This window comes from Lytechinus pictus, chromosome 3, assembly GCF_037042905.1.
Source record: "Lytechinus pictus isolate F3 Inbred chromosome 3, Lp3.0, whole genome shotgun sequence".
Lineage (NCBI taxonomy): Eukaryota > Metazoa > Echinodermata > Echinoidea > Temnopleuroida > Toxopneustidae > Lytechinus > Lytechinus pictus.
In genome coordinates, this window is record NC_087247.1 from 28781641 (window position 1) to 28809616 (window position 27976).

General features: G+C 35.2%; 1 protein-coding gene across 1 annotated transcript; it reads left to right on the forward strand.

The window, feature by feature from the left end:
* The first annotated feature begins 2448 nt into the window (after positions 1-2448).
* LOC129256395 (uncharacterized) lies at positions 2449-13346 on the forward strand. The gene is made up of 6 exons (XM_054894612.2): positions 2449-2482; positions 3621-3703; positions 4473-4594; positions 5399-5480; positions 6865-6975; positions 10800-13346. The coding sequence occupies exons 1-6, from the start codon at positions 2449-2451 to the stop codon at positions 11310-11312; spliced, it is 945 nt and encodes a 314-aa protein (XP_054750587.2). The 3' UTR covers positions 11313-13346.
* The last annotated feature ends 14630 nt before the right edge of the window (positions 13347-27976 follow it).

The following is a 27976-nucleotide window of genomic DNA, read 5'->3' on the forward strand; positions in this document are numbered from 1 at the left end:
AATAACAAAAAAGTAACTCCCCTTCCTCTTTATTCAACTGAAAATTGTTACTTTGAAAAAAAGAATTATCCCACAATTTGTTCTCACGCATGTATGACTTGATTGATCAATTGTTTTTTTTTTCTTCAAAATATTAGCCAAAATGGTACTGCTGCAAAATGATTTGCATGAAATCAATTCATCTAAATGTTTATGAACTTTGAAAAGGGGGAGAGTTACTTTTTTGTTATGTGTGAAAAGAGTAAGTCCATGTCAATTCACCTGAAATGTTCATGTTGCATTATGAATGGAACCATTTATAAAGTTTTCATTATTTAAGGGCCCTAGAGATTTATCTTAGTGGATACATAAACATTCTTATTTAGACCATATGTGACCAGCCACCCAAAGATCAACAGTAAGTCGTCATTGAAGGTTCTCTTTGAATAGCAAAAATAATAATTTGGTCTTCAAAATGAAAAAAAAAGTTAATTGGAAAGGGTAAATCTTCTTCTTCATACTGTCAAAGGCTGAAGCTCTGAAGTTGACTAGAAAACAAGATACAAAATTTTATCTAACACAAGTTATTGCAGACTACTTTGAAGTTTCATTTAAATTGCAGAGTGTGCACATCTCATGCTTGAGTGAACCACAAACTTCAAACCTTATTTTCTCCATATTTTTTAAAGCTCTCGCTTAATTTCATCTGCTTTCAATCAAGTACTTGTAAGGGTTATTCTTGATCAATTTTGACAAGTTATATATCATAATCAAAGTTTAGGCTATGCTTTTCAATCTCAATGAAAACATCAAAATTTATTCTGTGAGACTTGTTGATTTTTGGTGGCTGGTCACATATAATATTTATAGATCTAGAATTTCAAGTATTTGACCATCCTTCTAGCTGATAAATTTAATGAAATTTAAATGACAATTAGCAATTTTTATTAATGAAACTATATACACCCTATGCTCAAATCACAATTCTTTATTGTTAACTTTTTCTTTGTAAACTGAAACAAACATAATATTGCCTGGTATATTATGCCTATTGTTAATTGATTCTTGGGGATTAACAGTTGGAGAAATGGCAAATTTGAATATCCACTGTCTTAAGCTCATTCATTGTCACTTCTTCAAGTTCTAATCCTGAAGAAATCTCTGAAGAAACTTTTTCGTTTCACCAGGTCATTAGTGGTTCTCAAAGCGACATTGTGAGCATAATATATATCGTTCTAATACGTTATGATTTTTAGTGGACTTTGGTCAAAGTTGAAGGATAAAGTGTCATCAGGGCTGGTATGCAATTTAAAACTTAGATTCTACAAAGATTTTATGATGTATTTTACACTGCTAAGAAATATGCTTGTTTTTCATTCAGGTCAACATTGTTTTACTTTTGTAACAAAAGATATAAACCAAACATGCTGAACAATGTGACATCACCAACTTAGTGCACTTAATACATTCACCAAAAGCACTACAACCCAATCCTTCACAATTCAGGATGACTGCAAACACACAAAAAAAACTACCTGCCAATTTATTCAAAATTGTTATATTTACCAATTTTTCTCAATTAAATTATTCAAAAAGACTTAAGTATTGAATTGAATACAGGCTGAGTTGAATTGACATGGGCTGACCCTAAAAAGGAAGCTTTAAATACTTAAAAATAGTAAAGAGAGAACCTGAACACAGTGGACCATTATTGTTCCTTGCCTCCCCGCTGTCTCATGACAAGAAGATCTATTATTGTATCTAACTGACCGCTGATTCTCAACAGGTCAGCATGGATAACATCGGGGGGACAAGTAACAAGTTGTGTCACTGTGTCCAAGTTCTCAAGACCCTGAATATCCCCAATATCATCTCCCAAGTCCAAGTCTTCTTCATCATTGTCCATGTTCTGGTTTGTGTCTTCGGCTAGGGCAGCAACCTCCAAATTCTGGGAGCTTGTGCATTCCTAGTAATGAGATTTGTTAAAAATATAAAAATACAAAAACCATCGTAAAATGGGAAGGGTTTATAAAAATCTGATCTTGCAACCCTAACCTAGTACTAACAGATTATAATGCGTATGCTAGTTGAGAAGAAAATATGCCCCTACATATTATTTTCAAATCCTATCAAGAAAAAATCATTTATAAAAAAAAATATAAATCAAATTATTTTTCTCAATAGTAAGATTGAAAAAGAAAATATATGAAGATATTGAAGTCACTTTAACCATCATAAATGGATATGCCTGGCATTACACTTAAAGTCATACTTAATTTTTGTGAAACACCCCCCTGAACTGTTCCCCAACCAGGTATTAACAGAATAATATTGTGTCTTCTAGTTGAAAACAAAATGATGTACTCCTAAATAAGAATTACAAAATTTTGTTAAGAAAACAAAAATCATTTATAAACCCCAATTACACATCTAGCTATGTTTTCTTTATATTATCCCCAATCACTCACAATGAATACAAAGTTCACACAACAGGAAAGGGTCAGTGAGATAGAGTACCCCCGAATTGTTCCTTGTCAACTTTAAAATGTAGAAAGTAATGCCTTCATGGATGTTTTGTCACCTTAACCCCCCATTTTTTGAGGGGGGGGGGGGTAAAAACATAATAGTTTCTGCAGACACATTTTAGTTGAAGTGAACAGCCACTCTCAAGAGTGATTATATCATAGAAACTGATATCAAATCATAGTTTTGATATGCTCTTTCACATAACATAAAATGTGTACTTATTAAAATTTTTATTCATGATCTATAAAAAATAGCATTTTCACAGTTACATAGCAAGTATATCATACAAATCAAACAAGGATATCTTAGGAATGGCAGACAGTCATTCTCAATAAAGGTATAGATGTTTTTCTTCACACACACAATTATTATATGTAATTTGTATGATTTATATTCAATTTTTTTACATTATTCAAGTCTTTTTTGAAAATATTTTGGTTTTTGATGAAAGAAAAATTACAATTTCGATTGTCAATCACACACACAAAAAAATAACTTACACCCAACCCAGCTTCATTCTAAAGAACGACTAGTGATCCTTTCTTGTGGTAAATGGTTTATTCATTGGCAACGGTTTAGGGCGTAAGAAAGGATCACCAGTCATTCTTAAAGTCACTCTTAACTTACGAACAGCTTTTTGAAACGGCCCCCCAGTTCCTTACTAACTTTGTTAGATGTAAAAACACTAAAAAGGGTGAAGAAAAAAGGAATTAAGAGAGGAAAAAGAGCAAAGGAGGAGGGAACAAGGGGAAGAGGAAAAGGAGGAAGAGGAGAAGAAAGGAAGAAAGAGACAGAAGTAGGGGGTAGTAACAAGCTTTTATAATCCGTTAATGTGGCAGGGGGCAAAAAGTTGAATAGGTGGTGTTTTTATTCAGGTTCCCATGATCCAGTTTTTCATCGGCTACATACGTAGTGAATTTGTGAGATTTTTAGTCCAGGGGGGGGGGGGGGATGAGACATTTGTCTCCCATAGGCTCCTGTACAAAATACAAAAGATAAAAATATTACACCAGCCCCCTGAAATCATCGGCAATGATTGGATATAAAGGTATTTAGCAAGTATTTTGTTTTATATCACATTTTATAGATTCAATCTTTCTCTTTTATTCTCAAAGGTTTGATGGAACACATAAAGCTCTCAGCACTGGAGTACAGTATAAAAAATGATGGACAAAACTATTTTGCTGATTTAATTCAGGTAAACTTAAAATTCATATTCATTTAATTTTAATCGAGAGAAGTACAGAGAAAGAGTTTGCAATCAAATATAACTAAAAAAATCAAGTGCAATTTAATTTCCAACCTAATTAGAAGTGTAGATTTTAGACTCGTAGAATTGTCTGAACTACGTTCAAAAGCATCTCTTTCAGCAACGGGCTCTGAGTGACTTATAATGTATTATATTGAACAAAATATCCAAATGTACCAGGCTTTTAGATAGCATAGTGGGGAATTGTTCAACTGACATTGGACTTGCCAGTCTGTTATTTTCGAGGGGCCAGTCTCTTATTCTGTTTAATAATGCAGGAACTAGAAAAGGGGCACTGACCAAAAGATTCCTGCTCCCTGTACAAAGCTTTGTGGTGTGTGCCTGTTCATGCCCTGGTCTCATCTTCTTTTGGAGGTCTTCCCCAGATGTAAATAATCATATCGGATTGATACATATCTGTTAAACTCAATTACACACAAGGGCTTTGGGATGGTTTTGAAGGGGGGGGGGGTGTGACCATGCAAAAATTCACAATCAGATGGTAATTTTTACATTTTTGGAAAATGATTTGGTAAAAAAAAAAGTGTGGGGGAGGGGGGTTAAAGCCTCCCTCCACCCCCTGGTTCCACAACCTCTGGCACTCATACACACTACCTTTTGCCAAGTCACTTTAAGCCAGGCTTCATGATCTGGACGATGCTATGAAATTACAAATTCTAGTACATGGTTATTATTTTCAATGGGTTTCCTAACTCAGGTTCACAATGCTCTTGGTCTCACTGCCATGTTTGGAGATGCTACAGCTATGGCCTACCTCACGCCGAAGAAAGACTATGAAGTCATGATCATCAGTCCACTCGCCGGTCAGGATTTTATCAGGTTAGAGGCCCAATGACATGAATTCACAATACAAAGGTCTATTTGAAACCTAGGTTTTCAAAGCATTAGCTGGGAATCCAGTCCAATCTGTATTCTTGAAGTGCGTGCTTATGCAATTTTCTTTATGCATATTTCAGAGCTGCCAAGTAGTATGGATTTTGCGTATTTAGTATTGAAAAATGAGAAGAATACTGATGGTATCATGCAAAATACTGATTTCTAAAGTTTCAGTTTTATGTCTTGTCCTATGGTATTTCTTTGAAAACACTGATTTCCTCACGGCCTATTTACAGAGCCCAGAAATGGAAAGATTTAAAATTTCTACAAAAGTCAATTTGAAACCATGATTTAACCCCCCTCCAGGATTTTTAAAGCATTCTCTGACTGAGAATCTAGTCCAATTCTGTATTGTTGAAGTGTGTGCATATGCATTGTTCTCTATGCATATTTTTATTTGACAAGAAAACCCAGGAAGGGATTTAAACAAAAAATTTGGTAAAATTGATTGAATGTGAAGTAAAAATTAGCGAATGGTTTAGCTTGGTCATTTTACTTAAGTGAGTGATGCTCCAGCATGAATGCTCATCTGTAAGTTATCAAGGGAACTGACAGCTTTAGTTCATATACAAAGGACCTGAACAAGAGGATTAATATCGCACCAAAGGGTGCTTATGCTGCCCTGGATGCTGTGTTAATTTCACTTAAGTAAAATTGATCAGTATACCTATGAGAACCTATGTTCATTAGATATTGCAAATCTTGTAACTTCCTTATGTATATTCTTTGATATTTTTTTGTTTGCAGGTTACTTTTCTATACAATAAGGGCATTTATTGATGATCTTCATTTATATGCATGGAGTCTTGCTGTTTTTTTACCCAAACTTGTAAGTATGTAAATTTGCATTTAGCCTTTGATTGTATTCTTACAATTGTCAAGTTATTTCCATCACATTGCCTTCATTACCAGTCTTGGAGTTTTGGGGGTTATAGCCAAACGGGAGGTTTCGGGTGCAACCCCCCCCCCCCCATTTTTCATGATGCAGAAGGCGCCGCTAAACAAAAAAAAGGAACAAAAAGAAAGTGAGAGAACAGGAGAAAGAGCCAGAATCCATTTTTGCCCTGTCCCCGTGTCTTACCATCACTAGAGACCTTCAAATCTAAACTGAAGTCTTATCTTTTTTAACAGTATTAATTATTGGCACTTTGACACTCATCCAAACTTTCTTATTCTTACTTTTCTTGTGCGCCTCGGAATAGAATATTTCTAGATAGATGGCGCTATACAAATGCCTATTATTATTATTATTATTAGGGTTGTTCAGCTGGCAGACATATTTTCATTCTGGCAATAACTAAGGAATTATTTTTCAATCTTGGTCTAACTATGTTTTTGTGTGTGACAATGGTCTGATCATTCTTATTTGAGGTATCACAGGTCAAAGGTTACATAGGTAAAATACCTTGTTGTTTCGATATGGGAGGGACAATGATTTGAGTAGATTTTGGGGTCATAAGGTCAGAGGTCAAATTTGTCTATCTTGCTTCTTAATCCTTGTATGCATATGTGAGTAGGATGATCTAAGTAGATTTTAGGGTCACGATGCCAAAGGTCAGAGGTCACATAATTCACTGGTTAAATATTATGAATGTTAGTTGTATTCTTGGTCTGGAAAAGGAGAAGGCATAAGTTTCAACTGTGTGTAGTTGACAATCCATCTGTTTTTAAAGCAATTTTCAGGGATCATTTCGTAGTGTAGGGGGCAGATTGTTCTGTGCTGCTTACAGGTTTATCTTATTCATAGAGAACTTGGGACTTGTCCTGAGGAAAATATGATTTGTAAATATTGATATATTGCATATGTCAATATGGGAGCCATTTCAGGGACTGAAAATAAGATGTCTAGAAGTTCTCTTTCAATCTGTAGATCCACTACAAGTTCAAACAATTGCAAATAATTTCACTATTTTTAATGCCGTCTTATACATTTTATTGCTTTAATCATCTCTATCTGTTGTAATTTGGCTGCTGGGCTTGGAATTCTAACCTTTTTGTCTCTATTTTTTCATCCTTTTTTGCTTTTTCAACCTCTTCTTGCTTCTTCTATTTTCATGTTCTGTAAAAAACTTCTGTTTACCCTACCAAACTCTCTCCATTTTCTTACTGGCTCCCTTTCTTTTTATAATTTCATCCCTTTGCTTATGACTCAGATATTTTCATTGCTTTTAGTTCTTCTTTCACGTTTGTTTTTCTACCTTCTCCTATTCCAGGAACCATATGGTACACCAAAGCCAGAGGAGATACCGGCTGTTGCAAGAATCATCAGTAGAGGGCCTCCTAACAATCCAAGGAATGATATCAGTTCTATGGAGCTTTTTGCTGTAAGTTTATTTCTTTATTAAAGGACAAGACCACCCTAACAAAAAGTTAATAATATAAAGAAATTAAATTTTATAGTTTTACAAAACAGTAATGTTAATATGCATAGCCTGGTCGGTATGCATATAGGGGGACTGTTGACATCACCCTCACCTACTCACTGTTATGTATTTTATTATATGAAATATGACATATTCTAATTTTCTCATTTTCATATGAAACCGAGTTTTATTCCTTTCTGAACATGTGAAATTACCATTATTTTAATGTTTTATGGTTTAAATGGTCAAGTGGTCCTTACTGCAGAATTTGTAAAAATTGAAATATTGTATATTTCAAACAATTAAAACAAAAGAAATGTTGAGTGAGGGACATCTCTGACTCTCTCATTTGCATGTCACTGAGTTGTGCATATTATGGTTTTGAGAAAAACAAGCAAAACTTTAAAATGTCATAATTTTCTTATTTTACCTCCGATTTTGATGCCATTTTTAAACTGTTATGCTTGTTTGATTTTTCACTTTTTGTCTCGCCTGAAAGAAGTTCGGCAGAGACGGAGTAATCACTTTTCCAGTTGGTCTGTTAGTCTGTTGGTCTGTTAAAAAATGTTAAAGTTTTTGTTCAACTTCCTCTCATTTCTTTATTTTTGCAACATCATGTCAACATTCTTTTGGGGTGGACTTGACCTTTAAAACAAATGATCATATAGTTATAGTTATAACAATATAACTGGTGTTTTAACTCAGTTGGTAGAGCGTCCGTTTCACAACTGGGAGGTCAAGAGTTCAAGCCCCAGCCGCGTCAGACCAAAAGACGTTAAAAGATGGGAGTTGCTGCTATTCTGTTTGGCGTTCAACAATGCAAGGGATAGAGCTACGCCGATCTTGTGCTGCACAGTGGCTGCTGGGCCAGCGATCAATTTGGCAAAATGATTTTTTTGAGTATTTCTATTTTGAACAATAAAACATGGAATTTCATTTTCATTTTTCATCATAGCACTTCCATTTATTTGAATGTAGGATAAAAGAGCACAGTTCATTAAATGATTAAATACCTTGTTCATGAGCACAAGTGACATGGCCGGCCGGGGATCGAACCCCCGACTTTCATGTGTCTAGCCAGGTGCCTTAGACCACTCAGCCTTGGCACCTCCATGTTGTGAGTTCATGCTGGATCTACATATTCTGTTTTGCACTGAATATTCTATAAGGAAGTTTAATTGCATTTCCAAGACCCTGTAATTTGATCATGATATTTTTATGAGAACGGTGGATATGAAACTTTGATAAATATCTCTTGAATCTTTAAGTTCATAAAAGAAGAAAATAATAAAATGTGCTGTTGAGTCGTTAACCCCATGTTGTCCCCATGAGCAAGCTTCCCTTCTGGATTTGGTGACATCAAGGGTGGGTGTGTTATAGATCCCATCAGCATTATTTTTTTAGCGTGGTAGTTTTCATGGAGGTGTGCTGTACTGCACATTTTGTTTATGCCAGTGGGAGACCAGTTCATAGTCATATATCGATCTACCCCCCCCTCCCCCTTCCTCACATGCCATTCCCTTCCTTTGTCTTTCTCTGGCATGGAACCCTTAATCCACACAAGTTCATCCTGTGTCAATCTAAATACCAACATGTAATAAAAAGCATATTATATTTTATACAAAATAAGTAATAACTTGAAGAGAACTTGCAGTGTGAGTATGTCGATAGTAAAATGTATGCACACATCTTCAAGTAGAGTGCAGTGTGTGCAAAGGTGAGATGGGCGTGGCCATCGGTTTAATCTGTACCTGCCAGCTATATGCTGGCAGATTGCTTAAGAATGATTCGGGCGGCTAGCAGGAAGAGCTGCATCCCTCATGAAGACATAATCCCTTTCTAACCAACTGAAATAAACCCTCGATTAAGCTTGTAATGCCTATTACTGTTTTCAAAATATATGACTTGTAAGCCTATTGTATGATCTTTCAGGTAATCACTCAGACTAACAAATAATGTGTATGACGGTAGTTTAAGAAATATTGTTCCACCAGCTCTTCGTGACTCCTGTTTGACATAATTGTAACTGCTAAAAAAAAATCATTTATTGAACCTCATTTTCTCATGGTCGAATGCACCAGTCGTCTTAAAACTCAACCAAATAAATTATGATCTGTGATGGTATGTAAAGGATATTACTCTACATTATGTTGCTTCAGTATTCTTCCTCGAAACAAAGTCATAATCTATAAACCTAGCTTCCAGTGCAAAATATAAGCACTAAAAGGAAAGCTGATGACTTTTACCATTAAAGTCCTTTGAAACTTTGAGAGAAGAAGACAAGGGGTCTATAGGTCGTATCACTATTTCCAAAAGCATGTTGGCTTAATAATAAACAAAATAGCCCTACATTTTTTTGTGTGTTTTTATAAATTTGCAAAAAATATGTGTACAAATAATTGGAAATAAAAATTTTCATCAAACACTAGAAACAAAATTTTCATTTTTTTGCCTTTTTGATCATTCTTGTTCTCTTTTTGATAATGTTCTCTTAATGATGTTTATGACTTGTTCCGATTGAGTGTTGCTTGAATAGTTATAAAACATTTATTTTCTCTGATTTGAAAAAAAAAATTATTCTGCCTTGAATGTTCAATATATTTCTGATATGTCAACGGTTCGATTAATTGATTTTGACTGTTCAAATTTGCAGATTCACCGTAAAAAACGTTAAGATAAATGCCTGTTGTGATAACAATCTAAAATAAGTTTAAACAGAATTCAATGAATAACCACCCTGATATTTTATGTGTGTAAATAAAGAAAAATGATCCTGATAGAAAGCTGTGATTACTGAGAAATGGGCAAACTAAACACAGCATTCCAGTCAGGTGTCGGGTCTTTTTCCATGCAATAAAGATACACTGTCCCAGAATGTGCTTCTCTGAGGTGGTGATCTCCATAGCGATCATTTGCCAGTTTAGATTTCATGGCTCCACAGAGTTACCTGTGGGTCTATGTAGAAGAACCAGATCTCGATATACCGTGATATTATAGCATTTGATATGGAGACAATCACCTAATTAAGTGTTCCACAAGATGTCCAGGCTCAGTCCTAATTGGCAGCAATGGCAGCAAATATCTTGTGATAGCTTCTTGACGTTGCTGGTTGCTTGCTCACTCACTACTGACGCTGACTGACACTAGTTTCGTCTGGGTCATCGGGGGTTGAATATTTTAGGGGAATTTTGGGCGTGCCGTGCTTAATATAGATTCATGTGAGTAGAGGGCTATTGTCTATATCGCCGGTTATACCCAGGCGAAATTGTCTAACTGCCCTTTACGCAACAATATGGTGACAATTTGGTGGATTTACAATATGGATCGCCACCTATCGTTTGCAGTGGACAGGCCAATTTCTAACTTCGATATCACAGGTGCAGGCAGCGTACAGTGCTAGTGTGCAAATAGCATTATAATGCTTCACAAATTAAAACTGGCAAAAGTGGGGGAATAATTCAAAGAAAACGGTCTAAATTTCACAAAGAAATGTGCGACAAATTTCTCTCCCACCTCCTGAGCCCTGGTTGACAGGATACACAAGCCAGCCAAGCTAAGTCAGCCAGTGCAGCATAATTGCATGCATATAATGTGTGCCACAAAGATTAAGATGTTTCTCAAGGGGCGTTGCAAATTTCGGCCTGTCCGCTGTAACTGATAGGTGGCGCACCTTATCGTGAATCCACCGAAGCGACCATGAGTATAAAGACTTTCTTATAAGATCTTTGTTTTCTGCAACTGCATGTTATTAGCTTTAAGACCATTATTTCTTTGTCACCCACCAGGCATCCAATGTGAACGTAGACCCCTTTACCATCATTGAGCACATCAAGAGATCTGTAAGCTTGAAAGGACGGATCCAGGCGGGAGACCTCCGGAAGATAGCCGAGCGGAAAGAAAAGCTCCAGCATGAGATGGACGAACTGGAGAAACAGGAGGAGGAGCTGGAGCTGAAGGAGAATATGGAGAAGGAGGCTGTGAATGGGGAGGTTGAGGGTGATGGAAGGGAGGCGAAGGTGATAGGAGTGTTGGATGATCAAGGGAAGGAGAGAGGGATGGTGAGAGAAGAAGATGAAGATAAAGAGAGAAGAGAGGAGAGACTGAATACGGTGATGGAAAAACTCATGAAAGAGCGACGGAGAGGTGAAAATAACGATAAAGAGCAGAGATTAATAGGTGACGATCCAAAGACTAAAGATTCTAAAGAGAGGTATTTAGAAGGGCACGACATGAGGAGACGGGTCATCTGGCCTGGTGATGGGAACGGTATTGAGGAAGAAATTGATGATAAAACGTGAAGCAGAGATAGTGGGAATCTCCGTGCCACGGATGAAGATGCAATTCAGTACTGCCTTGTGTTGATGTGATAATCATAAATTGTGCAATTAAAATAATTAGAAGGATTGAGAGTGGTTGAAAGTATTTCCCGGTTGATGAGGTTCATTTTTGTGTACAACCTAGTTTCGTTATGCAACTGGGGCCAGGAATGATCAGTTGATAATTTCATCAATGATTTCTAACAAATTTTCTTCAAGAACGGTTTTTGATGAACGGGAAGTATGTTTGCATAATCTAGATATTACTGCTTCTTCTTGATGGTATTGAGAGCTATAAAGAGTTTTTAATGGGACTCTATATGAGATGATAAAGTGAGAAAATGGAGTGTATGAAAACACAACTGGAAACCAATGGCGATAGACAAGCAAACTATAAGTACTGATATTTAGGCCCACTTGAGCTTCACAACCTCTTAATACTAAAAGGCTATTGTCAAAAGTGAGAGCTGCCCCTATGTCACTTGGAAACCAAAATCGGCTTTTCATTTACCATTTTCTGCTGTTTCATCATAGGCATTACACAGGGAATGTGTGGAGAGCTGCTATTGAAAAACACATTTATAGCTGGATTCTTGCTAAAAGACACAGCAAAGACAAGTTGCCAAAATTATCATATTTGTCTTTTATGTAGCGAGATATCTATCAATGACCGCTCAAAGCGCTTTACAATTATTATTACCTGGTTACGGTATTTATAGGTTTCTTTAGCAGCCTGTCTGGCGTACACTTGCTGAACCAACCGAAATGGCGGTTGTTTCCTACCGGTACCCTATTAGCACCTGAGTGAGAGTGGCAAAGTGTGGATTGATGCCTTGCCAAAGGATGCTAGGCCATGGTGGGATTTGAACACGCCACCCTCTGATTACAAGGCAAGAGTCAGAACCGCTACACCATAGTGCTTCCACATGAGGAAATGAAATGAGGAAATGTTTTCCATTAACCAAAACCAAAGATCAAGTTTGTTTCTTCCTGTTGGCAGGAAATTCAGACAATTGACTGTGATTCTAATGACTTTCGTTGGAAATCATTATGAAGATGATTATGAGGTGACCGAATAGGATGTAGTGAAGTACGTACCTTTCTGAAGTACCTCCTGAAATCTATGGTGATAGACAAACAAACACAACTCAGTACCTGACTCTTTCACCTAGCTTCCGGTACACTCAATCTCTTATTGATGAATAAGGAAATATCTTCCATGATAAACACATCCAAACTAGGATATTATCTCTTATTCACTTACAGGGTATCCAAAATTTTTGTTGTTTTTAAATTGTATTTTATATCAATCTGAGGTAATTTTAAAGGTGGTGATGAGGTACAAGTAGGAAATAGTGAAAGAGAATTGGGTATTTATGGAGACAGTTTTATTCAATCTGTTCAAGTTGGTTGAATTCTCTCTTAAGTTAGTATTTTGGTAACTTATTTACGTGTATTTTTTGCAACTACAAAGTGTTTCAAGCCCATGAAGTACATGGGAAGTTCACCTGATGGGAAAGTTATGATTTTTTAACTGTGTTTTATATTCTCAACTCGAGATGAGTTACAGCTTGGTTAGATATTTTGAAAAAAAAAATCTCTGATAATTTCAGATATCATTTCAAGTGACATTGGTATTTTAGTTGATGTATTCTAGATCAATAAATGACTATTTTTTAAAGTAAAATTTATGGAGAAACTTTGATGTGCAATATACAATTGATAATATCTTGCAAGGGTATTTGCATGAATTTTGACTGTACAGAAGAAATCATAAATGTATATCATTTTCCTAGATAAACAGATTAACAGTAAATAATATATTGGACACAATTTTTTTTTTTATGTAATGTAAATTGATCTGTCATTTTTTGTTGGTGTAAAATATGACAAATCGTATTCCTTTTGTAAATGAAGAGTACAAGATATGCAAGTTTATAAATACTGTGGCATGTTTGGCAATAAATCTCTAATTAGGTGGTCTGTCATGAAAATGACAGATCACCTTTTATTCAATTGATTTTTCTACATGTTTCCCTTATTTAAGTGTATTTACATTCTATTATGCAATACCCATAAAGATTGATCTACATGTATTTGAATATTATGTGATATGGCTTTTATGAGTATACAATTATGGAAAAATGCAATGAGCTTTTTAGTATATCAATCAAACACTATTAGATTCACTTGTGTAAATCCAGGGCCGGGGGGGGGGGGGGGATACATCCCCCACTTATCAAGATAGAAAAAAAATCATCAAATGGTTAATAATTTTGATAATGTGTGGATTCATCTTTAAATGCTGTCAAAGTGCTTAACTTGGCGGTCTCAATGCGATTCTTACAAGAATTTGGCTGTGACAAATCCCTATGTATAGCAAAGGTTATATCCACTGCATCATGGGAGTTATGATAAGTCCATTTTATTTATACATATGTGATTCCAGCAATTACTTTTGAATATGATAATAACTTTTATCATAAACAAATCAAAACATCCTTTAAATACACTTTCGTGAATAGGGGGGGGGGGGGGGTCTTCTGGTATCTTTGTGGAAGCAGAGGATTTTGTACAAAAAATATCTGGCCTACCGTACTCTTCAAGTTGAGTGTAAGGTGAGTTACTGATGACCTTGATTAAATCAATGCCGTTGATGAAACTCTCATCTTTACCATTTTATCAATTTACAGGGGACTTTAAATCACATTAATTTACACAACAATGTAATGAATATTTCAAAGTTGAATTTTTCTCAAAATTTGAAATGTTGCATCTCTCAATATAATCTTAAGATTATTCAAAAATTTTCCTTTTCGTATACATCATTGTGATATTACCTACCACGTTTATGGAAGTTTATATTGTGGCCTGTGATGGCCTATGAACATTTCATATGCGACCCTTATTCCTGATAATCATGATCCTATTTTGGTTTTCATTCTCATCTCACCTTTGACCAGTGAGCAAATGCGTTTTCATAATAAACCAAACTCAACTATTTAATCCACATTTGCTCTTTTTATATATTTCGTGTTTTCATTCTTCTAAAGTTTATGTTATAATATTCCCTTATCATCCTTTGTAATGGGAGGTGACATAACTGAAGGAATTGATTTTGAAATAGAGGAAATAAAGGAGTGGAAAGAAAGTCAGAGAAAGAAGAGAAGAAAATCTGTGAAGATAGAGGAAATGTCCTTTCTAATTTGAACTCTGGTTTTACTTTAATATGTATATAAGTTGTGGCTATAACTTTAAAATGAGAGGGAATCTTTCTTTAAGTTATTGGAAATTTTGATTCAATTGTTTTTCATTCAATTATTCATTATTCTAATGATACTGGACCTAAACAGATATACAATGTGTAAGATTATAAAATAACCACACTGGTCAGAAGTGAACATAACTTTGGTGTGACTCATCAATATATAAATAGTTACAGCATTATATATACAGTATACATTTTTTTGTTTGACAATGGTCAGATCTAACAAATTTCCTTTATTCTGCACTGGGAAGCACAATGAAGACGGTACCTGTTGAATAAAACATTCTTTGCCGTAATATCAGACAGGCCATTTCTTGACACGTTCCTCAGATCATAAAATACATAAAAATAATGAAAAATCAATATTTTTCATTAGTATAGAAAAAAAAACATTTCCTCTTACAATCCCTCTCTATTTCAAAGACAGATAAATAAGCCTAAAGTAATTTGACATATTATTGTGTGTTTTCCCAGTAACGTGTCATAAATTCCTCTTTTTGTCAATCATATTTTTCAATCATGTTTTTTTCTACAATTAACTCTTCTGGTTTGCTGTAAGATTTGCAATTTCGTGACATTGTCTTTCATTATTGATTTTTAAACAGGTGTAATATTTTTAAAACTTTACCACCAATAATGACGTAAATAACAGTTTATGAGATGAAATTTATTAATGATGAATTTCCATCACAAGCCATTTTAAAATTCGTTATTTCGTTCATATCAAACTCATATCTTAGTAATCGTCCCTTAACAAACCTCCAAATTAGTTAAACCCCATGAAACACATATATACGAACCCAAGCCCTGACTAATAGAACAACCTTCCAGATAATATTTCTTTCTTTTATTTATTTGTTTATTTGATTATTTATTGGTTCATTTATTCATCGATCTATCTATTAATTTATGCATATTTAAAACGTCATCTGCATGAAATTGCAGATATGATATGTATCAATTAAATGAAAAGAGCTATTTAAGTAAGATGTAGATCCTCTATCGAATTGAAAAAAAATTATAATGATAAAACCCTAGTAAATCAGCAAAATTCCATACATTTATATAAAACTATTACATGGTAACACACTATATACACAATTATATACGTATAGGTATTGACTTTAAATTGATTAATGCTTCCCTGGATAAGTAATAAGTTTCATTTGACTAAATGTTATATACCCCGTTTTACTCTCTGTTCTACAATTTACTCCAAGAAAGCCACTCTTAAAAGAAATGATACACTCCTGCAATTAAATCTTCAAATATATATTTCATCAGTATAGATACAATTTGATTCACAAATATGCCATCAGTTGCATGCGCTCGCGTACCTGCATTTGCACATCGTTCAACTCGATCACCAGCATTTTAATCTTTAAAAGATGTCCGCGAGACCGCTCACGGTGGACTTCTAGGTGCAACACTGCACTATTTTCTAACTAAAAATCACTATGATATTTCTACGGTAATTTTGTCTGATCGGCGTTCTTGCGATGTTATATAAAATGATGCAATGTGCTTTTTATTGGAATGCAGAAAAATGATATAAACCAATCAACTATCCATTCCCCGCCCCTTCCTCAAAACCAGAAACAAATTATCATGGATTGTTTGAACCATGATACAAGTTAGGCAATAATTTCATAAGGCCCTTGTGTCTAGACTTAAGCCAAAAATAATCGTTAATACATATACATACATATATATATATGTATATATATATATATATATATATATAATATAATATAATAATAATAATAATCATGCATGTATTTCATGATAAAAAAGTTATAATATCCTCAAAGATTAAACCTATATATATAATTTGTTCGTACGATTATTAATGCGACATATAGGCTAACATTGAATTGTTCATAAACAGATGATCGCATTAGCAAATTGTTTTTTTTTTCATGCACTAATAATGACAAGTGGAAAAGTATACTTTTTGCCACTTTGAATGTTGTCGATATGCTGGAAATTTGATAAGCAAACTCTATTTATTTACTTTATTAGTTATTATACGGAATGTAAAAAATTCATCTCTGAATAGTAGCTCTCGATGTTGTCATTTCCCTTCTCTGGGGCAATCCCATCGTCGTATGGATCATCTCGACTAGGGCACGCTCCAGATTCCTTCCAATTTGGTGGAGGTTGGACCATACTGTTACCGTAATTCACCAGAGATGTGCAGTTCTCTGTGGTTTCTTTCTGATCAACATGTTTTGCAGGGTCGATGAACAGATGCATGTATTCATTACTCTTAGTGTTGTCATTCCCCTTCTCTGGGGCAATCATATCGTCGTATTGATCATCTTGTTTAGGGCACGCTCCGGATTCCTTCCAATTTGGTGGAGGTTGGACCATACTGTTACCATAATTCACCAGAGATGTGTAGTTCTCTGTGGTTTCTTTCTGATCAACCTGTTTTGCAGGGTCCATGATCAGGTGCATGCATGTATTCATCGCTCTTGATATTTCCTTCTCTCCCTTCTAAATTCTTGCTGTCGATCATGCTACCATTTTCTTGATGATATGCACTTTGTTGATCGACGTTGGTTTCCACCATTTCCTCTGTAATAGGCTCCTTCGGCGATGCGTCTTCAATTGATTCGTAGAAAAGCCTTCAGAACTGTCCTATTTGTTGGCTTTTCTTTTCTTTTTCCGCCGTAGTCCTTAACAAGTCCGTTTTTCGATCAGGCCAAAACATATTTTATTAAAAATTTCTGTTCGCGCTTCGCACTCGCAGTAATTATCTAGTTACTTACCCATCTTGATCAGGATTACAAACATTGCCAGAATGTTCAATTTTCACGACAAAATACACGAAATTTCTAAAAATTTTAGTTCGCGCTTCGCGCCCGCTCTATTTAAATAGGGCTTATGAGATTATTACATATGTTGTTTAATAAGATTAAAGGTGAGTGACTGTTAGAACTACCCCTTCAATGAAAAATAAAACAAAAATCAACTTCGATCGGCCGATTGGCGAAATATGGGTGAAAAAAAATTCGCCCCCCCCATTGCCTAAGGGTGGATCCGCCCCTGAAAGGGTGCGCCGGGTGCGGGCACCCTTAGGCATTTTTTTTTTTTGACGTCAAAATCCAAGTCCACTTTTTCCACAATCCTCTCGATTATGACTATTTTATTTTGCATAATAAACACATCATGTTTGGTATCGTCAAATTTCAATGTTCAGATCAAATGGCATTTATGTCATGTACAGGTCATTTTATGGTCATTAAATCTCATCAAATGTCAAATTGGGGCACAGAAAGGTAATAAAACACATAACCGGAACCTCTTATGTTATGAAAACAAACATAGCGTATAATTATGTGCACTTCTTTATGAATTTGTATTTGAGGGTGCATAAATTATGAATCTGACGGTTGCCACCTTGGCACTCTAAGGAGATTACTTTTATTGACATAAACCACGCTCATTTTTCCACATTCCTCTTAATTGTGACTTTTCTTTTTTTACGGAATAAACATCTGAAGTTTGGTATCAAAACAGCATTGTTGATTAAATGCCTTGATTACAGGCATAAGTGCCGTCGGCGGGGATCGAACCCCTGACTTTCAAGTGTCTATTGAGGCGCCTTGGACAACTCGGCCATGGCATCTCACACATATCACTCCATATTACACACACACACGCGCACCCTCACTCACAAACACACCCACATCCTCACACTCAAAATATAATGACACCCTCACACTATTTCTATATCTTTTTATATCAGACCTGTTTCTTTGATATCTTGATAAAGAATATGATATGATAAAGTTATACAAAGTCCGACATATAGAGAATGCGGAAATGTATACGGTCTAATATTCTGTTTATTTTTAATAAATCCAGGTAAAAAGGAGCAAATATTGTTTCTGTCCTTTATGAGAATGATGAGAGAAATATAGCAGTATGAGAGTGGGATTGTTTCAGTTGCAATGCAATATGATCTCGTGATACACAATAAGGCTGTTCATATTATTTGTTCGAAGTCCCTTTTCTGCTTTGAACTTCTTTTATTACATCGTCATGCCAGTTACTTAGAGGTTGGAGGATAATTCTTTTATAGTCTTTTTTGGGAGTAAAAAAAAGGTGGCCCCAAAAGGAATAGGAATATGATATTCCTTGAAGCAGAGTATGAACGCACTAAGTTCAAAGATGGCTATTGGTTACTGTTCTTTGTATGATTTGGTGGAACAAAATAAGAAATAAAAATTGTTTATACTTGTCATGTCGTTTGGTCAATATATATAGTTAAGAACCTTCAATCTTCGGACATTTTAGTTATTTAATGCTCAAAATAAAAAAGGCAAAGATTACAATAGGGATAGTTATGAATTTATTTCTGCATTAGAATATTTGACAAAACAAGATCAAATTTCAACATTTTTTCAAAATGATCTTTCGAAAATAAAAATTGCAATACGGCAATGTACGTCAAGAGAAATGGAAATGAAATATTGAAAAAATATGATTGGACTATGCAATGTATATATAGTTTAACAATAATTACTACATAATCGATTACATGAAAACATAGAAAAATATTGTTCTAATAAATATAATTTGTTAATTGCTTCAAATAATTAAAAATGGAAGTAATGTAGGATACTTTGGGTGCCGTTATTGTATTTCATGGGTATTGTATCATCCAAAAAAAAAAATCATGAATAAATTCAGTATGTTTCTTATTTAAGAAATGGCATTATGTAGGTCAGTATAATTCAGATATAAACGTACAAAAATACTTAAGAGGAATATGCTCATATTCTGCAAATATGACTAAAATGCATGCAATGAATTAATATATAGATGTGAAGATCCATTGATTTAGAATCGGAGCATAACAATCATATGGATAATAAACCAATATAATTTTGCTAAATTCTAGAAAGAAATGTACATAAGAATTTCTTCATAAAATGAGTCCGCAGTAAGCTATCTTTATTATAATAGAAAAATAATGATTTCTCGTAATGTACACAACCCAACTCTTTTTTCAACCAATCGACGGTTAAACCACATAACAAACCAACCACCCACCCAACAAGCCACCCACCCAACCAGCCACCCAACCAACCAACCAACCAACCAACCAACCAACCAACCAACCAACCAACCAACCAACCAACCAACCAACCAACCAACCAACCAACCAACCAACCAACCAACCAACCAACCAACCAACCAACCAACCAACCAACCAACCAACCAACCAACCAACCAACCAACCAACCAACCAACCAACCAACCAACCAACCAACCAACCAACCAACCAACCAACCAACCAACCAACCAACCAACCAACCAACCAACCAACCAACCAACCAACCAACCAACCAACCAACCAACCAACCAACCAACCAACCAACCAACCAACCAACCAACCAACCAACCAACCAACCAACCAACCAACCAACCAACCAACCAACCAACCAACCAACCAACCAACCAACCAACCAACCAACCAACCAACCAACCAACCAACCAACCAACCAACCAACCAACCAACCAACCAACCAACCAACCAACCAAACAACCAACCAACCAACCAACCAACCACCCAACCAACCAACAAACCAATCAACCATCCATCCATCCCAACCAACCGACCAACCACCCAACCCACCTACCCAACCAACTACCTAACCAACCAATCAACTATCGAACCACCCACCCAACCAACTAACCAACCCACCAACCAACAAGCCACCCAACCCAACAAACCACCCAACCAACCAACCAACCAACCAATCAATCAACTAACTATATCCAACCAACCCAAAACACAACGAACAATCCTACATTGCTTGCCTAAACTATAAACAAGATATATATTTTTAAACAAGCCCTTGTTAAAATAGTTCATTACTACGTTTGCTTTGAATTAAAACTGATAAATTAAAATGAAACAGCATAGACCTATAAAGTCTTTTAAAAGATTAAACCTACATGTATCATACATTTTCTGTTTTTGTTTTGATTTAACAGACAGTTAATGCTGTAGTATTTATAAAGGATTATTCAGCTCATAATTTACATCTATACAACTGGATGCATTATCAAAAGACTTTTTTTTTTTATCTGCATGCGTTGTTAACACATTGAAGTAATTGTTACAAAGAAAAAGATGTGCAATGTAGATTTGGCACTTTAAGATACATTGTAGTTGGTATGTGCGCTGGCTCTTTCAGAAACAATTTCTCTCATATTTTACACATGCATAATTTCTTTATTACAATGAACAAACATTATTTTCAAACCTGAATGACGATTGAGAAATTACCTCTCAAACTAGCGATAGCCGGTAAATGGTGCTGAAAGGGCTACATTTTTTCTTTTATTTTCACTTTGTTGACGATTTGACTGGATGCATGTGACCACCACCACCCCCCCTAATACCCAGGTTACAAAGTGTATGTTATATTTCAGCCCTCAGTGTTGCCATTCCCTTTCCCCGATGCCATCACATCATCGTATTGATCATCTCGTCTAGGGCACGCTCCGGATTCCTTCCAATTTGGTGGAGGTTGGACCATACTGTTACCATAATTCACCTGAGATGTGTAGTTCTCTGTGGTTGGTTTCTGATCAACCTGTTTTGCAGGGTCCATGATCAGATGCATGTATTCCTCGCTCTTGATATTCTCTTCTCTCTCTTCTGATTTCTTGCTGTCGACCATGTTAACATATTCTGGATGATCTGCATTTTGTTGATCGATGTTGGTTTCCACCATTTCCTTTGTATCAGGCTCCTTCGGCGATGCGTCATGAACTGATTCGTAGAAAACTTCAGAACTGTCCTTTTTGTTGACTTGTCTTTTCTTATAACGTCTTATAACAATAACAATAATGATACTAAACAATATAAGAATTAGGGCAGATCCCAAAATGGCGACAATAATGGTAATATTACGATGCATTGCATTCGAACTGTTATTCTTGTTTTGTGATGGGTAAAGTGTGGTAAAAATAGACAGAGATAGATCATCAGCGATTGTTTGGCTTGACGGTGTAGGCCTGTAAGGAAATGTCGATGATATATATTGAGGAGATGTTCCTTGTATAGTGGAGTACGATGATGGTGTTGGTATTTGAGGTGGTAGTGTGCATCTGATTCTCTTCTCCTGGTCTCCCTCAATATCCAAAAAGAAATTTGAATGTACCATCTGCAATTCAGTTGTATTTACAGAAAACGAAACGGTATCTTGGATAATTAATGCATCACGTTGTATGTATTCATCTGCTTCGTTATTATTAAGAAATACTGGAGAATTAGTCTCATGCTCTGTCCAGTAATTATCCATACTGCAAATCACTTTAGTTTTGTTTGGGTTTTCATGAATAGTTAAAATGCAATTAGAACAGCCGATGACGCGTACATCATAGGACAGGATGATAACTTGATTATAATAGTCTTTACAAGTGAATAAAGAAGAATCGTTAGTTCTGACGTTAGAAATATATATGATGTTAGAATCGGGAGAGCTTGAGTCATCGACATTACGTTGTGTATAACGAGAATCTTTGATGTAAACACCGTCCCAATCTGCAATTAATGTACCATTTTGATACCAACGCTTGTAGTTATCATTATAAACCCCAACACGATAACAGCTTAGTGTAATATCATCTCCGACACTAGCTATTTTCATCTCTGGGTCCCCTTCTACCATGTACGCCATGGATAGAATACAAAATTGAATCGCAAGAACACTAAACATCTGTGAAAAATCAGTCATCTTTCTGAATTTAGATCCCATGCGAACAATCATGAAGACATAGAATATATACTGAACAATGAATGAGGAAGTACTCTCCAGTAAAATCAAGTTACTGTGCAAAGTAATCACGATAGGCGAAACTTTGCTACATCGCTCACTGGCGTACTTTTAGGGGGGCTGGGGGCTATTGCCATACCCTCCCTAAATTAAAAAAAAATCAACGAGTGAGGAGAAAAAAAGAATATGACGAGAAAAGGGATGGAATGTGATGTTTTTTTCTGTACATTGTGTTAAATTCTGAAGATCTGCTCCTCCTGTACACCATGTTCGGACCCCATTAAAAAAAAAAAATATTTGCGCCACTGATAATGACATGTATCATACGGAAAAGAAGCATGCTTTTCTTGCGTTTAACTTTCGGTTAAAACAATAGTTCAAAATAAGGGTTTTTCGTCTATTTTCACATTTATCATTTGGTCTTCTCTTCATTCTATGACTTTCTTTCCTCTCTTGATATTAAATCAACTCATTCATAATGGTAATATTGCGATGCATGTCATGCTTGTCCAAACTGACATTCTTGTTTTGTGATGGGTAAAGCGTGGTTAAAATTGACGGAGGTCGATTAACGGGTATTCTGTTTGTAGTTGCAGGCTTGGTTGCAGGCCTTTTTAGCGATGTCGTCGTTACATTTTGAATCGTTTCTTGTGATGGTGGAGGTTGTTGTTAATTGAGGACTTTGAGGTGGTAGCGTGCACGTGATTTTCTTGTTCTGGTCATCTTCAATATACAAATAGAAATCTGAACGTACCATCCCCAATTCAGTCTTATTCGCAGAAAATGTATACATGTTTCTTATAACAATCACATCACGAGATATATAATGACCTATGGAATTATCTGTAGCATTAAAAAGAATTACTCGAGATCTGGTTTCCTGCTCTGACCAATAATTAATCAGACTATAATTCAGGTAAATTTTGTTTGGATGTCCGTGGGATGTTGAAACACATTGAGAACAACCGATGACGCGTACATCATAGGACCAAACTTCTGAATTATACCTGCCAATACACTTGAAGATAGAAGAATCGTTGATCCTGATGTTAGAAATATGTAGAAAGTTGTCAATGCGATCATAGCGACCGTCATCATAATATTCAAAAGTATTTCGTTGTTTATAACGGGGATCGTCGATGAGAACACCCGTGTGATCTGCTATTAAGGTGCCATTTTTATACCATTTCCTAAAGTTATCAAGAGCAAGCCATTTTCGAGGGCATCTTAGTGTAACATCATCTCCAACATAAACTTCTTTTAACACCGGATTCCCTTCCACCCGGTTCACCATAGAAATAGTAATAAATGCAATCACAAAGATAAAAATCTCCTTTGTCCAAGAGATGTCAGCCATCTTTGATCTCATGTGAACAATCACGAAGGAACCAAATCTATGAAGGATGAGCTACCGTCAATGCTGAACAATCAACTGAAAGTCTTCTCTAGTTTCATCAAATGATATTGCAATGTATTTATAGTGCATGATGGACCGAAGTTCGCGGTATGAATTAAGAAAATAAGCAACAGAATACACTGAAATTATCAACAGCACTGGAAACAAAATATTTACACGTATATTCACAGAAATTATGCAGTAAATCAACGTCCACAAAGCCATATTCCGTAATTTGCGTAATGTTTCAAGGGAAAGATTTGGTCAACGCAGTTGTTAGCTTTTCAGGCTAATGAATACTGCTAAGATTATTTTAAAGATAGGAAATTAAACGGTGAGCTCCAAGAAAAAGACTTTGAAGAAGAAAATGAAACATATCTCTTCTATCTTCACACCAAACATGGTGGCTCAGTGGTAGAGCGTCCGTCTCATGAACAGGAGGTCGTTGATTCGATTCCCGGCCGAGAGACTTATGGTTGGGTATAGTGTTTATTCTAAAAGAATATTTACGCCAAAGGGGGGGGGGGGCTTCTGCCTTTAAACAAGGCCCTAAACATTAATTTCAGACTGGATAAGGGTAATGATAACATAATGTTTCACAGAGCCCTCTGTTAGAGCAGTTTCCTAACTGAAGTTGCTACCCTTTGTAGTATAAAACTGTATTATTTTTATTATTATCATTAATTATTATGATAAGTATTATTATTGTTGTTGTTGTTATTATTATTATAAGCATTATTCTTCTTCTTATTATCATTATCTTTATTATATCTTAGCTCTTCTCTTCTTTCTCCGACTTTCTTTGCTCTATCCTCTTTTAAAATTAGCTCCTTGAGTAATGGCCTATAAAAAGGTCTACACTTACACATTATCATTCCATACACTAAACATAAACAACACCAGGTAAACACATGACTGTATAGCATTTCCATTTCTCTAAAAGTAGGATAAGTAGTCGGGTATTGATATGATCAAAATTTGGGCATGAACGTCAAGTTGGGTGTATGTAATTTCTCTTGCTCGTATAGGGTGTCTTCTTCAAGAATCCGAAGGGTGCCACCAGTGGGCATTTTTCTTAATGACGTCAAAAGCCACCCCGCATTTTCACATTCCTCTCAATTAATAATTCGATTTTACATAATACACATAGGCCTATCATGTTTTGTATCAAATTAAAGATAATGAAGAATCGAATGTAAATAAATGAATCACTTATGATTTAGGCCATGTACAGGTCATTCAATGGTCATTAATGGTCTTAAAAGGTCAATTCGGGCTCAAATACCTAATATACCCTCATCCTCACACACAAAAATATCTTTCCTCTCCTCTGATTTAAAATGAGCTCATTAAGTAATGGCATATAAAAAGGTCTGCAATGAAAGTGGAAGTAGTACTCTCCTGTAAAATCAAGTTACTGTCCAAAGTATGTATCACGATAGACATGATAGACGGAACTTTGCTACACTACACACTGTCGTATACATGGGGGGGGGGCTTGTTGCTATTACCATGCCCCCCAATAAAAAAAAAATCAACGATCGAGGAAAAGAAGGAAATGCCAATATGCCAAGAAAAGGGATAAAATTTGATTTTTTTTCAGTACTTTATATTAAAATCCGATGATCTACCCCTTTCCTATTACCCCTATGTTACGTCAGGTTCTGACCCTCTTTTCTTTTTCTCTCTCTTTGCGCCAGTGATAATGACATATATGATATGAAGCATAATACTTTAGTTTAACTTTCGGTTAAAACAGTAGTAGCAGAATAAGAGCTTTTCCTCTATTTCTACATTTGTGATTGAGCTATTTATTAAACATGACCATGAAGGACATGTGTAATAAACTTGGAAGTTTTTTTAATCCTATTTCATTTTCATTTGTCTTTGTTTTGCCATTGTGTGACTTGGATTCTGAAACCAATTGATATGGGGGCTACAGTCTTGTCTTCTCTTCTTTCTCTGAATTTCTTTCCTCTCATATTTAAAAACCCAACTTATTCAGTTACGGCCCATCCGATACAGAAGGCCCATACTTACACACATCACCCCACATGCCAAGCACACTCACATACACCACTCCATATACCAAAACACACTCAGACACACCCTCAGACACACCTGCACCTACCCAAACTCACACGCACACCCTCAGACTACTATTTGGTTCATGCTTAATATCTTTATAAATGATGTGATGTAAAAAGCCACTCAAATTCAGGCATATTAAGAATGTGGAAAGACACTATTCTATGTTTCTCCCCAGAAAACGTTCTTCATGAAATCGACTGATAAAATAAACTTTATGAGAATTGAACTAAGTGATGTTATTAAAGCTGTAATGGATTGTGATTCGGTGAATTAAAAGTAATGCCATATTTGCAGCCATTGTTCCTTCTTTGAATTACCTTAAAAGTACACTAATATTTCCGTGTACTACATTGTCTAGCCAGTTACTTGGTTGTAGCGTGAGGTATACAACCCTACTATAGTATATTTACGAGTGAAAAGTAAATAGGCCGTTGAATGACTATAGGTCATAGGATTGGGGTAGGGGCTTTACCCCATTTCGCTACTTTGGTGATAAACAATCTTGATCTAAAGTATAAAAGAGATATAAACGAATTTCTAAGGAGGTTTTTTTTTTCATTTCCTGGCCTCTTTTCTAATGATGAGATATTAATGATGAATAAATATAAATATGATGAGATAAAAATAGACATCTTCCCTTGTTGCCGATCTACGCCATATCGTAATGAATAGAGTCTAAGGGATTCCTAAACATTTCATTTCCATAATTTTATGTGAAATTGCCAAAGTAAATTAACACAGGAAATCAAAATACATGCATTTTGATCTCCAATTTCGTCTCACAACTAAAGGTTCATGATATTGTCGATTAACATAAACTTAGTTTCCTTAAAATTGGGCAAAATTGTTATTATTAGGTCGGTGACAATGACCTATGGCTGAGTGGATAATGCTCTAAGGATTGCAAAATAACGAATTAGAATAAAGTTTGAGAATGATTTTCTTACATAGGGTGATCAGATTAATGGAACACAGCAATTACTCATAGCCCTGTGTGCAAGTTAGTATATTGAGTTCATTTTCCTTGAACATCAAGCGGAAATTAATTTCATGTGGTTATTTGGTTTTCATTTTTAGGAACCTTCTCTTCAATTTCCTTTCCGACCAACAGTCGATGGAAGACACGAGTTTCACTTTAAAGCCTACTAACCTACCTCAAATCAATTGAAATATGTTGATACATTCAACCAATATTGATTAATAAATGAAGGAAGCACATAAATGGTATATTAGCAACATTTCTTTGTACAATCTAATCTACAGATTCTGTAGTGATTAGTCTTTTCCTCCTTTTTTTTATAGATCTGCGTGCAAGAGTATATATCATAAAACGACTTTTACATGTAGTTTAAAATATAACTAAATTCAAGTTTAATATTAACGATATTGACTTTGATATGGAAATCTGGATTCCTCTCATGTTATTACCATTGGATCGAATGTAAGAAAGAAAGTAAGAGTTCAATAAAAATCATTTTATAACACAACATATACAATGGAATCATTTTAGTTGAAATACAATTAAGGTTTACTTGTTATACTTGTTATGAATTTCTGTCAAAATTTGTTTCAACCATCAAAGTTTAGGCACTTTGGTCATTCTTCATCATCAAATGGCAAATAATACAGTATATTACAATATTGTTCTTCATTTATTTATCTATTACAATATGGTAAAACGGGTACAAAAGTACCACAAAAAATTTCTTTTCCATCGACGCTTTATAAACAATTATCATAGATGGAAATATTGTACTGAACAATATTTAAAAGACACTGAATAGTTAAAAGAATTAAGTAATACAATTACCTAAACTATTACATAAGCTGTTAAACGATTACATTAACTACACTCTTACACTATTAAAAAACTATTACATGATAACATAAAGTATTACATAAAGATATAAATCATGTATACAGATTTTGATGCTATAACGAGCGAAACTCTAGATGTAAACTCCATAATCTTATTTAGCCAATGACAAAAACCACAATAATTCAAGCAATAAGCGATAAATAGGAGGCGCTGTTACATTACATTTCATGGGAATTATATGCAAAAAAATGAAAATAATAATCTATGTAA